The sequence below is a fragment of the Anabrus simplex genome, chromosome 1, assembly GCF_040414725.1.
Source record: "Anabrus simplex isolate iqAnaSimp1 chromosome 1, ASM4041472v1, whole genome shotgun sequence".
Lineage (NCBI taxonomy): Eukaryota > Metazoa > Arthropoda > Insecta > Orthoptera > Tettigoniidae > Anabrus > Anabrus simplex.
Window position 1 is genome coordinate 394,383,484 of NC_090265.1, and position 14,119 is coordinate 394,397,602.

Genomic DNA, 14,119 nt, shown 5'->3' on the forward strand with positions numbered 1-14,119 from the left:
AGTAATGGTTCACATAAACAAAACATATTCCCTATTGCACTTATGTTTTCAAAATACAACTGCATGACTTGATAATCATTGTTGTCATTATCATGAATAATCACAAGGTATGTATTTCTTCTGTATGATTAAATTCTTGACCCCTATTAGACATGCTCTATACCTGACCATTAAGTTGTTTATACAGTATGCAGTCCCATTTCCCTAAGGCAGCATCGGTTAGCTCCTGAATAGTAGTAGACAGTGAAATTACAACTTTTAGCATGTCCCTTGTATGGCAGTGATGGCAATGATTTTTATTTTGAGAGAAAGTACAACTAGGTAACCATCCTCTGGCCCTTGTATGCTTGACTCCATCAGTATTCATTCTAATTGTATTACAGAAGTGAACATTCTTTTAATTCTAGGGTAATTGGACCATCAAGAGATTTAAGATGGAACGTCAAGGAGTTACTCAGGTTCTGTCAAGATTGTCCTATATCTCAGCCCTGGGTATGATGACACGAGTGAATTCTCAGTTCGAGAAGACAAGGAAAGTATCTGGACCAAGATCTTTACAACCATCCCAATGGGGAATGTTGTGTCCTTCTGATACTCCTGAAGGCGAGGTAGGCATCATTTTGTATTGATGCACATTTTGAATACAGTACATTCTTCAGGCATAAGGCTATTTACTGCTACACATGCGAAGGTAGGGACATCTGATCCATAATAGGCTATATCATAACTAGCTTTGAATTCAGGAAATCGTTTAGAAATATGTGGCTATTCTGGGGATTTTTCAGTGATGACAGACCAATATCAGATCTATAGTGAAATGAGCATCTCTAGGCCTAGGGTAAAGTGAAATCTATGTGCAGAGAAACAAGAGTAGAGAATCTTCAGGATGAGGAAATTAGACAGAAGATGGTTATCATTAGTGAACATTTCCAAAGAATAAACAGCAAGAATAGCTGGCATACAAGGATGCTGTTGTAAAATGCCTAGGAACATATATATATCTCCCCCCCCCCCTCTCTCTCTCTCTCTGTTTTTTTTTTTTTTTTAAAGCAAACGCAGTGTAGTGTAGTGTAGTGTAGTGTAGTTACATTGTAGTATAGATACAGTACATTTAGATAGTGCCGTATCTTGCCTGCTATATTCGTGTGTTATCTTTCGTGTGTATCTTCTTCTTCTTCTTTTATGACCACATAGGATCACTTTAGTCAGTCCGTCGTTCAGGTCTCTTTGAAGGGATTGTTCGGGCTTTGCGGTCCTCCCAGTACTTCTTCAGACGCTCCGATCTTCGTGCCCTTTCCTCAGTTGAAAATGTGCGTGTTGTTGGTTTGTTTTGTGTAAGGGTAAAGCGGAGGTTTGTATTCTTGAGTTTTGTATTCAATTTTATCTTATTTGTGGTGTCTTCTGTTGTAAGGCTTATTTCCTTCAGATCCTCTCTTACTTCTCTGATCCATTTACATCCTGTTGTGGTATTTTTTGAGACGAGATTGTGTTGTACTAGTTGTTTCAGAAGTCTCGAGTCCTGCATCCTCATGATATGTCCAAAGAATCCCAGTCTCCTCTTACGCATAGTATCTGTAATGGGTTCTAGCTCTTTGTACACGACTTTGTTAGGTATTAACCGCCACTGTCCATCTTTCTGGTATTTTTTGTTGATGCAGGTTCTTCCAATCCTCCTTTCAATTTTCTGAAGTCTGTCAGTCTTTGATTGTTTATTCAGGTAAAAGAGTGTTTCTGCTGCATATGTAGCTTCCGGTTTTATAACTGTGTTGTAGTGTTTTATTTTTGTATTTATTGAAAGACATTTCTTTTTGTAGATATCCCATGTTAATTTTTGTGCTTTAGCTAATCTATTTGTTCTTACTTGGATTGAGATTTTTTCATTTAAATTATGTGTTATTACTTCTCCAAGATATTTAAACTGAGTTACTATTTTGATTTTATTACCATTTATGGTGACTTCTTTTAGCTGTGTTGGTTTTCGGGGCATAATTTCTGTTTTTTCAAATGATATTTTGAGGCCAATTTTATTTGCAATGTTTTGAAGTTCTGATATCTGGGTTTTTGCTTCTTTTATGTCCACTGCTAGTAATGCTAAATCGTCAGCAAAACCCAGGCAATTTGTTTTGATTTTTCGGCCAATCTTTATTTTGGGGGGACATTTTCTAAACCATTCCCTCATTACCATTTCTAGAGCACAGTTAAATAATAGTGGTGAGAGCCCATCTCCCTGCCGTAGTCCAGTTTTAATTTCAAATGTCTTTGATGTTTCACCCCTAAACTTCACTTTTGACTTGGTATTGGTGAGAGTCAATTTTATCATGTTTATTAATTTGGGGTGTAGTCCAAGGTGTCTTAAAATTTTAAACAGAGATTCTCTATGGATGCAATCATAAGCTTTCTTGAAATCTACAAATGTTATCACCATATCTCTGTTTCTTCTCCTGTTATAATCCATTATCAACTTAAGACTCATGATCTGATCAGGACAGCTCCTCCAGGGTCTGAAACCTCCTTGATATTCTCCTAGTTCTTTCTCAAGTTGTAAACTTATCCTATTAAGGATGATTATTGAAAATATTTTGTATGTTATGTCTAGAAGCGAGATTCCCCTGTAGTTATTAGGGTCGGTTTTGTCCCCTTTTTTGTGCAGAGGATGAATGAGGGCTGTTGTCCAGTGTTCTGGTAGTTCTTCTTTAATCCAGATAGAGACAAGTTGTTGATGGAGGGCAACTTTTGCTGAGGTTCCTGCATATTTCCAGATTTCCGCAAAGGTCTGATCTTCTCCTGGCGCTTTGTAGTTTTTTAATTTATTCAGAGCTGGTAGACTTCCTTTATTGTGGGGGGATTGATGTTTTCTGGTGATGTTTTTATCGGGGTGTTGGTGTCCAAATGAAGGAGTTCTGTAGGTTCCTCACAATTTAAAAGCTTGTTGAAATGTTTAGCCAGAATTTCTGCATTGTCTTTATTGTTATGGGCCAGCTTACCATCTTCATCCTTCATCAGTAGGGTCGGGGGTTCATATTTTTGGAGCTGCTTTCTGAAGGTTTTGTAGTAGTCCCTTGATTTAGTTTTACTGAACTGTTCTTCAATTAACTGCAGGGTGTCCTTATGATGTTGTCTTTTTATTCTTCTTAAGACTTGGGTAGTTTCTTTTCTCTGTTTTACTAGCTTTTGATAGGATATTTCTGTCTTTTGGGACTGATGTAATAGCCATGCCTGATGTCTTTTCTCCACTGTTTCATCACATTCACTGTTCCACCATTGGTGTTTTTTACATGGTTTAATTGGAGCTAGGTCTTCTGCAATTTGTTTAAGGTTGTGTACTAAGTCTTCAAGTTTGTCTGTGATTTTTATTTTTTCAGTTGCTTTCTGGTAATTTTTGTTGTTGATTAGCTGGGTAGGATCTATTTTTCTTTTAGTTTTAAGGGCCTGTTTTTGTTGTCTCCTCTGGGGAGTGAGTTTAATTTTAATTTTAACTACGTAGTGATCTGAACCTGTGTCTATTCCTCAGAGGACTTTGACGTTATAGATCTCTTTGTGGTTCGTGTGTATCTATTAGACCGTAATACTAATAATAATTTGTCTAAGCATTTAGCTTCGTTGGTAATCTTTGAGTACAGTAGTTCTTGCAAATTTCATTTCTGTTGTGCTTAGTAGTGACATACGGTACGGTACCGGTATCGTAATTAGGATACGTCTGAAAGTAGTTTAAAAATTACTGTAGTGTACTGTACAGTAGTATACGAGTAATAACCTATTAGAATTTAGTGTGCTTATTTTATTATTGTAAAATATTTGTGTAGTACTGGTGTAGTAGAGGTATCCGTAGAAACTCTTACTAAAATATTGTTGTAATTAGGATAGGCTTAATTGCAGTTTGGAATTGTGTAGTTCTTGTGTATTACTTTCGATATTCAGTAATTAACAGCAGTTTTTATCCTGCTAGGGATTGTAGGACAAAAAAAAATAGAACACGACTAAGTAGTATTGTAGTGTAGTCGTATATTAATTACCTTATTGTTGTGTACTATCCCAGACAATATATCCCTCCGTTCATTTTTTTTTTCTTGTAAATAAGTTATTTTATTTTTTAATTTAAATTTTTTCCCCCGTAAAGAATGGCTAAGGAGCGCAAGTGTACTTATTGTGGGTGTGGCGAGGCATTGAGGGGTATGAGGGAGGAGTTGGAAAGTTTGAGGGAGATAATTAGGATTCTTACAGAAGACAGGAAGGAAGATAGGTCTCCCTCAAACAATGTACAGGTTACAGTAGGTGTACAAGAGGGAGGGGAAGGAAAGGGAGGAGTTGTAGAAGACAGGTGGTGTAATGTTCTAAGGGGAAGGAGACTGCAAGCTAAGGGCTCTATTCAGGATCAGAATTCAGGACAGGTGTCTGTGCGAAATCGGTACGAGTCACTCCAGGTAGAACAACAGAGGGAAGATGAGGGACAGAGAACTGTTGCTGAGATGCGTGGAAGTAGGAGGAAGGGAAAAGGTAGGAAAGGGAAATGTAGAGTAGAGGATAGGAAAAGACAGGTGGAACAGGGACATGGGAAGGAGAAAAAGGAGGAGGAAATAGCTTCTGCAGCTATCAGGAAAGATAGGGCTGACCAGGAGGGGAGGAGATCAAATGAGGTGGGTACGGTTGAGGCTCTGGTCATGGGGATTCCATCGTTAGACATGTGGGGAAAGTGTGTGGAGGAAAGGGAACCAGGGTAGAATGTTATCCAGGAATTAGGTTGAGGCAGATGTTGAGGAAAGTAGAAGAGAGGGAGGAGGGGAAGGAGAAGGTGGTAGTGTTTCACGTTGGTACCAACAACGTAAGGCAAGCTGATATAAGTACCAACATAGTTGGAGATGTGTGGGATCTGGTAAATGCAGCACGGGTGAAGTTTAAGAAAGCGGAGATTGTTATCAGGGGAATACTGTGTAGGAGGGATACCGGTACTGACTGGAGGGTGATTGGGGATTTAAATGAGACTATGGAGTGGGTATGTGGGAAACTGGGAGTGAAATTTCTAGATCCTAATGGGTGGGTAGGAGATAGGGATCTGCGCTCGGATGGCCTTCATTTAAACCGCAGTGGTACGCATAAGTTAGGAAATTTGTTTGGAAGGGTAATAGGGAGGTACATTCAGGGAAACGGGATGGCCTAGGGAGCGGTGATAAGGGAACAGGGAACTGGAAATCAAGTAGGGATGACATAAAATTGTTAGTGTTGAACTGTAGAAGTATTGTAAAGAAAGGAATAGAATTAAGTAATTTAATAGATATATATTTACCAGATGTTGTAATAGGAGTTGAATCATGGCTGAGAAATGATATAATGGATGCAGAAATTTTCTCACGGCACTGGAGTGTGTATCGTAGAGATAGGATAGGAATGGTGGGAGGGGGGGTGTTCATTCTGGTGAAAGAAGAATTTGTAAGCTACGAAAAAATTAAAGATGAGACACATGAAATTCTAGGTGTAAGGCTCATTTCTAAAGATAATAGGCAACTTGATATATTTGGAGTGTACAGATCAGGAAAGGGTAGCACTGATGCGGATTCGGAATTATTTGATAGGATAGTCAGCTATGTGGGAAACGACATGGAAAGAAATGTGATTGTAGCGGGAGATCTGAATTTGCCAGATGTAAATTGGGAAGGAAATGCAAACAACAGGAAGCATGACCAACAAATGGCAAATAAGTTAATATGGGAAGGACAGCTGATTCAGAAAGTGATGGAACCAACCAGAGGGAAAAATATCCTGGATGTCGTGCTGATAAAACCAGATGAGCTCTATAGGGAAACTGAAGTAATAGATGGTATTAGTGATCATGAAGCTGTTTTTGTGGTAGTTAAAAATAAATGTAATAGAAAGGAAGGTCTTAAAAGTAGGACTGTTAGGCAGTACCATATGGCTGATAAAGCAGGCATGAGGCACTTTATAAAAAGTAACTATGATCGGTGGAAAACGGTAAATAAAAATGTAAACAGACTCTGGGATGGGTTTAAAGAAATTGTTGAGGAATGCGAAAACAGGTTTGTACCTTTAAGGGTGGTAAGGAATGGTAAAGACCCACCTTATTATAATAGAGAAATAAAGAGACTAAGAAGGAGGTGCAGACTGGAAAGAAATAGAGTTAGAAATGGCTGTGGAAGTAAGGAGAAATTGAAGGAACTTACTAGAAAATTGAATCTAGCAAAGAAGGCAGCTAAGGATAACATGATGGCAAGCATAATTGGGAGTCATAAAAATTTTAGTGAAAAATGGAAGGGTATGTATAGGTATTTTAAGGCAGAAACAGGTTCCAAGAAGGACATTCCAGGAATAATTAATGAACAAGGGGAGTGTGTATGTGAGGATCTTCAAAAGGCAGAAGTATTCAGTCAGCAGTATGTAAAGATTGTTGGTTACAAGGATAATGTCGAGATAGAGGAGGAGACTAAGGCCAAAGAAGTAATAAAATTTACATATGATAACAATGACATTTACAATAAGATACAAAAGTTGAAAACTAGAAAAGCGGCTGGAATTGATCAGATTTCTGGGGATATACTAAAGACAATGGGTTGGGATATAGTACCATATCTGAAATACTTATTTGATTATTGTCTGGTCGAAGGAACTATACCAGATGAATGGAGAGTTTCTATAGTAGCCCCTGTGTATAAAGGAAAGGGTGATAGACATAAAGCTGAAAATTACAGGCCAGTAAGTTTGACATGCATTGTATGTAAGCTTTGGGAAGGCATTCTTTCTGATTACCGTATATTAGACATGTTTGTGAAATTAATAACTGGTTCGATAGAAGGCAATTCGGTTTTAGGAAAGGTTATTCCACTGAAGCTCAACTTGTAGGATTCCAGCAAGATATAGCAGATATCTTGGATTCTGGAGGTCAAATGGACTGTATCGCGATTGACCTGTCTAAAGCATTTGATAGGGTGGATCATGGGAGACTACTGGCAAAAATGAGTGCAATTGGACTAGACAAAAGAGTGACTGAATGGGTTGCTATATTTCTAGAAAATAAGATCTTAGAGAGTTAGAGTAGGTGAAGCTTTGTCTGACCCTGTAATAGTTGAGAGGGGAGTTCCTCAGGGCAGTGTTATCGGACCTTTATGTTTTCTTATATATATAAATGATATGAGTAAAGGAGTGGAATCGGAGGTAAGGCTTGTTGCGGATGATGTTATTCTCTACAGAGTGTTAAATAAGTTACAAGATTGTGAGCAACTGCAACATGACCTCGAAAATGTTGTGAGATGGACAGCAGGCAATGGTATGTTGATAAATGGGCCTAAAAGTCAGGTTGTGAGTTTCACAAATAGGAAATGTCCTCTCAGTTTTAATTACTGCGTTGATGGGGTGAAAGTTCCTTTTGGGGATCATTGTAAGTATCTAGGTGTTAATATAAGGAAAGATCTTCACTGGGGTAATCACATAAATGGGATTGTAAATAAAGGGTACCGATCTCTGCACATGGTTATGAGGGTGTTTAGGGGTTGTAGTAAGGATGTAAAGGAGAGTGCATATAAGTCTCTGGTAAGACCCCAACTAGAGTATGGGACCCTCACCAGGATTACCTCATTCAAGAACTGGAAAAAATCCAAAGAAAAGCAGCTCGATTTGTTCTGTGTGATTTCCGAGAAAAGAGTAGCATTACAAAAATGTTGCAAAGTTTGGGCTGGGAAGAATTGGGAGAAAGAAGACGAGCTGCTCGACTAAGTGGTATGTTCCGAGCTGTCAGCGGAGAGATGGTGTGGAATGACATTAGTAGACGAATAAGTTTGAATGGCGTTTTTAAAAGTAGGAAAGATCACAATATGAAGATAAAGTTGGAATTCAAGAGGACAAACTGGGGCAAATATTCATTTATAGGAAGGGGAGTTAGGGATTGGAATAACTTACCAAGGGAGATGTTCAGTAAATTTCCAATTTCTTTGAATTCATTTCTGAAAAGGCTAGGAAAGCAACAGATAGGGAATCTGCCACCTGGGCGACTGCCCTAAATGCAGATCAGTATTGATTGATTGATTGATTGATTGATTGATTGATTGATTGATTGATTGATTGATTGATTGATTGATTGATCTTAGTGGAATGATGAAGTGAGGGCAGCTTGTAAATGTAAAAAAGAAAGTGTATCAGAAATGGCTCCAAACAAGGACTGGTGCAGACAGGGACTTTTATGTAGGTGAAAGAAAGACAGTGAATACAAGAAGTCATGGAAAGATTTTGGTAATAACCTGGAAAAGCTTGGTCAAGCGGCAAGGGAAACCTTTCCGGGCAGTAATAAAGAAAGAAAGAAAGGGAGGGAATAAACAAAATTAATAGTGTTTTGGGTAAATCAGGTGAACTCATAATAAAATTGAAAGTCAGGTTGGAAATACAAAATTGGAACAGGTAGAAATATATTCAAGTATTTATGACGTGTGTTCTTCCAGGATGTTAGTATAGAAATCCTCCCATTGACAACACAAACGATTAAGCTCATCGGGAGGAGGACATTGATATTAGATTAAATTACACTTGAGGAAGAGGAAAGAAGGGTAGATAAATTCCACTGTTATAAAGCAGGAATAGATTAAATTAGACCTGAAATGGTGAAATAAAGTGGGAATGAATGAAATGGCTTCACAGAGTAATAAGATTAGCGTGGAATGTTAGTAAGGCGCCTTCTGATTGGTCAGAAGCAGTAATTTTACCTTTGTGTATGCAAGGGAACAGGAAGGATTGCAACAACTATCAAAGTATTTCATGTATTAGTATACCAGGCAAGGTGTTTACTAACATTTTGGGAGCGAGAGTATGATCAGTGATTGAGAATAAGTTGGATGAAAACCAGTGTGGTTTCAGATCATAGAGGGGCTGTTAGGATCATATTTTCAGTATACGTCAGGTAATTGAAAAACACTACGAGAGGATTTTGTAGATCTAGAGAAGGCATATGACTGAGTACCGAGGAATAAGATGTTAGCTGTACTGAGGGATTATGTGATTAAGGGTAAGCATTTATGTTGGGAAGTGGGCTACGGTAAGAATTGATGGTAGAATCAGTTCTTGGTTCAAAGGGGTCAGACCAAGGTTGTAATTGTTGTTCATTGGTGACTAAGTAAACTTGTGTCCTCATCCCGAGGTGGTGCAGCTCTTTTTAGGCACACCCCCAATGGAGGTGAGCTGCATGTATCAACCATGTCAACAACAATACCAGACCCCCCGCCATTCTTAAATTTCTGGCACTGCACTGCACGATACGGAGGTGGACCAGGTTGGGATTCAGTTAGGTGGAAATGTAGTAAGTAGTTTGGCCTATGCCGACAACTTGGTCATAATGGCAGGCTCTGCTGAAAGCTTGCAAACTAATATCTTGGAACTTGAAAATAGGTGCAGTTTGTATGTTATGAAAATTAGCCTTTCTAAGACTAAATTGGCAGTAGGGAATATACCTAAGAGAATTGAAAGTCAGGTTAGGTATTCAAAATTGGAATAGATAGAAATATTTTCAAATATTTAGGATGTGTATTCTTCCAGGGTGTTAGTACAGTAATTGAATAAATAATAATAATCTTATTTTCTTTACGTCGCACTAACTACTTCATGGTTTTCTGAGATTCTGAGGTGCCAGAAAATAGTCCCACAGGAGTTCTTTAATGTGCCAGTAAATCTACCGACACGGGGCTGATGTATTTGAGCACCTTCAAATATCACCGGACTGAGCCAGGATTGAACCTGTCAAGTTGAGGGCCAGCGCTTCAACTGTCTGAGCCACTCAGCCCGGCTACTGTAATTGAAATTGAATGCGATGAGCTCACAGTTGCAGTCAGCAGTATTCTGAAAGGAAGAAGTCGGCTTCTGGATGAAACTATGTTTATTGTACGCGTACCTTTTAGTAATAGATGGACACCCTAGTGCTGAATCGGTCGACCTCGGTTATCTTTGAGATTCGTACTGGCAACCTTTGAAACACAAACTAAGAAACGCCTATGCATCACTGTGCGACATCTGGCGTACACTTTACATACTCATATTGTTGTTGTTTACACAGCAAAGCCAAACTATATAATTCATGCTGAGAACAAGATTCGCATTGAGAAATGTTATATAATGTGTGTGTGACATATTTGTTGGCTTAAGATAATAAAGATTTAGAAAATTCATATCGATCGATCATATTATCGATTCAATTCAGATTTCATTTCCATTCAGTTGGCAGTATTACCGGAACCGGCAGTGCTCCCTCCGTACTCCTCAACCCAGAACAAAAATATATCATTAAAAAGTGTGCGTATAATACACCGGTCTGTTTTCAGACCAACTTTGCTGTTTGGGAGTGAAAGCTGTGTGTACTCAGGATATCTTATAAGTCAGAAGTAACAGATGTGAAAGTAGCGAGAATGGTCGCTGGTACAAACGGGCAAGAACAATGTCAGGAGGGTACTGAGAATGAGGAGATAAGGGCTAAGTTAGGAATAAAGTCGATGGATGGGGTGGTATGCATAAACTGGCTTTGGTGCATGTGAGGCCAATGGAGGAGGATAGGCTGCCTAGGCGAATAATGGACTCAGTGATGTGTTATGAGGTAAGAGAAGTAGAGTAAGACCAAGATGACAAGTGTTACACTCAGTTTGTAGGATGCGTGTACATTTTGAGATATCTTGTTAATGTCCACTGTTGAATATTGTTTTGTGATATCTGGCAGGCATGTGGTTTGGTCAAAAACTTGGCTCTAATGACTCACATCACAACAGAAGTAGAAGAAGATGTAATTTCCCGGATTGCTTTCAATTGTGGTGTTGAAGATGTGAATCTCTTAGGAGGAGAAGAGATAAACAGCAAGCGTGTCTATCTAGTTTTCTTGAATGGTAAGAAACTGAATGGCATTTTTATTGATCCTTCATTTTATATTCTGCCTTCCTGTACTACTTTTACATCTTTTGTTAAAGTAATTCATAACTTAAAATAAAAATAATAATTTTCAGTTTCCACTGGGGAACTCTTAAGTTAGTTTTCTAGCTATTGTGGAAAAAGCAGGAAGTAAATAAGTTGCATAAAAGAAATATTTTAATTTTTTTTACTCTAATGCTGGCATTAGTTTCAAGTTTTTTAATCAGATTTTAGCAAATTGTTACTGAATGCAATAAGAAATCATTCATTGTTTTGTGTTAATTTTCCTTGTTGATATAAAAATTGCAATCTGTGGTTGATGGCAAACTTATTACAAAAGACAATCCCTCTATGGTACCTTTAATAGGCATAAATTAAAAAAAAAAACTGGTCATATTTTACAGTTAAATTTAAGTGATAGAGTGCATGTGAATCACATTAGTATAGAATTGTGCAAGTTTGTGGCCATCCTTTTACTGTGTATACAGTTTGCAATGGTGTTCTATAAAGGGATTGTTTATTAACACACCTAGCTGATAATTCTCTGCTTACTTCTCTTACTCCATTCTTTCTTTGGAGAAATGTTAAACATTTTTAACAGTGTAACATATTTTTATTTAGGATATTATTGTAGGTAAGACAATGTAGAGATAAGAAAATCGTACAAGGTGCATCTAAAACGTTTGGTGAATGATATCATAACACAATGAAAACATAAGTTAGAAACAAAATACATATAGTTGCTTTCAGAGTACTTTCCATTGGCTGGAAATGGCAGTAAAGGCATCTTCTGGAATCGATCGAAGCACTGATGTGGGTTGTTTGTTTTTATGTCGCACCAACACAGATAGGTCTTACGGCGATGATGTGGTAGGAAAAGGCTAGGAGTTGGAAGGAAGTGACTCTGGCCTTAATTGAGGTAACAGCCCCAGCATTTGCATGGTGTAGAAACCACTGAAAACCATCTTCAGTGGGGTTCGAACCCACTATAATGCGAATGCAAGCTGATAGCTATGTGCCCAAATCATGCAGCCACTTGCTTTGGTGAAGCACTGATGTCACATGTCTTTGGATATGTGTTGTGTCAGCACAATGTGTGCCTCTCAAGATTGCCTTGAGGTGGGGAAATAAAAAAAAGTTTGCAGGCACCAGATCTGGGGAGTACGATGGATATTCGGGAACAGTTGCCTGGTGCTTAATCAAGAAGTTTTACACATAGATCAGCGTATCTGAACAGACTTTGTCATGGAGTAGACTCCATTTATAACTCTTGCTGAGGTCAGCGTATGTGAACGGACTTTGTCATGGAGTAGACTCCATTTATAACTCTTGCTGAACACATCAAATGCATAACAGCTACCATTTTCAAGCGTTCTCGTAGAATGTAGCATTAACAGTTTGTTCTTCCAGTACAAATTCCTGGTGGATCACGCCATTGCTGTTGAAAATGGCGATCTACAGTGTCTTGATCATGGACTTTTGGAGGAGTGACTTTTTGGGACATGGGGACCGTGGTGAACAGCATGTCATTGATTGTCGCTTGGTTTCCAGATCAAACTGGTGGCACCAGATCTCATCACCTGTCATGGTGGTTTTCAGAGAAGATTGATTCTGGTCACACATGTCAATGAAATCTCCAGCAATTTCCACTTGCGATGTCTTTTGCTCGTTAGTCAATGTGCACAGCACCAATGCAGAACAGATCATCTGCTTACCCAAATTGTAATGAATGATGATATTCCCATTGTCATTTGCTAATCCCTAACACCATCGATAACCTTCTTGGAAATAGTTGCCCATTTTGTGCCAGCATCTGTCGCACTTGCTCGATGTTTCCTGCATTTCTGCTTGATGGTGGCCAACCTGGACGTGATGTGCCATCAAGAGTTTCGTGTCCGTCCCAAAAGCGTTTGAACCTGTCGCAAACACATTTTCTGCTTGCAGCTTCTGTTCTGTCCACGTGCACCAATATCACATGCTTGTTCATTGCTCTATGACATGAGTCTTTACACACTACCTTTGACTTTCCTCAACAGACTAACCTGCTTCAGCTCTGTGTGTTCAACGCTACATGGTGCTTCTCGAGATGTGTCTCTATTCACTTGCTCACGAACACAGTGTTACCAAATGTTGCCATTGCAATATCAGTCCATTCACCATACTTTTAAGACACATCTTGTATGATAAATATTAAAATTTAATATGTCACAAAACAGGTATCACTCTCATATGTAAATGTCCAGTAACGAGGCTGATGACCTCACCAAACAGAAAGGACGTATGGAAGAGATTATACCATATAATACTGCATCATTCTGTTATGGTTCACTTCTCTCGTTTCCCGTCAAGAATGAAATTATGGTCATATTCACTCTGTTCTGAGGATCTCTGCATCATTTTCTTTCACTTTAATCAACATTCTCTACTGACTTAAGAGATATTCTTTCAGTAAGTCTCATCTCACCGCCGGGCTGAGCGGCTTAGACCGTTAAGACACTGGTCTTCTGACCCCAACTTGGCAGGTTTGATCCTGGCTCAGTCTGGTGGTATTTGAAGTTGCTCAAATATGTCAAACTTACGTCGGTAGATTTACTGGCACGTTCCTTGGGACAGAATTCCAACACCTCAACGTCTCCAAAAGCCGTAAAAAGAAGTATGGTAATTAGTGGGACGTAAATGGAATAACATTCTTTCTTAACTCACCCGTTTCAAATTATGGACTTCAACCCAGTATACTCACTGTATCTGTGAATCCTGTTACGTGGTGTATTATTTTTTGAAATGTTTTCTTCTTATCTTCTAGTTTACTTTTACAGAACTTAACCTGCTTTACTTTTCACATATGATAAAATGAAAGTGAATAAAATTTCCTTTTTGAAAAGTTATGTTGAAATTTATTTAATCTTAATGTTTATGTCTTCAGGTAATATTTTAGGAGTGGTGCAAAACTACATGCGCTTAGTAAAAACCTTTCGGCAGCTACGACGGCATGGTGTAATCAATGGTTTCATCTCTATATACCCAAATCACCAACTTCGCTGTGTGTATATCAGCTCAGACAGTGGTCGACTTTGCAGGTAGCTCTTACTGCTTATACAAAGTACTAAATTTTTAGAAAATGGGAAAGTATGTTTAACTCGATCCTCCTCTTGATCTAATGGCATGACGATCACTATTGGTTGTTCAGTTCCCATATAACATCTTTAAAAAAAAAATTAAAAAATGGTTGATATGTCATATC

General features: G+C 38.5%; 1 protein-coding gene across 2 annotated transcripts in view; it reads left to right on the top strand.

Moving 5' to 3' along the window:
• Positions 1-14,119, top strand: part of Polr3B (RNA polymerase III subunit RpIII128) — a 236,541-nt gene that overhangs the window by 133,583 nt on the left and 88,839 nt on the right. For both annotated transcript variants that reach the window (XM_067135003.2, XM_067135004.2), the window contains exons 10-12: positions 408-608; positions 10,694-10,856; positions 13,802-13,955. In XM_067135003.2, coding sequence (XP_066991104.1) covers positions 408-608; positions 10,694-10,856; positions 13,802-13,955 — 518 coding nt within the window. The remainder of the gene's footprint in view (positions 1-407; positions 609-10,693; positions 10,857-13,801; positions 13,956-14,119) is intronic.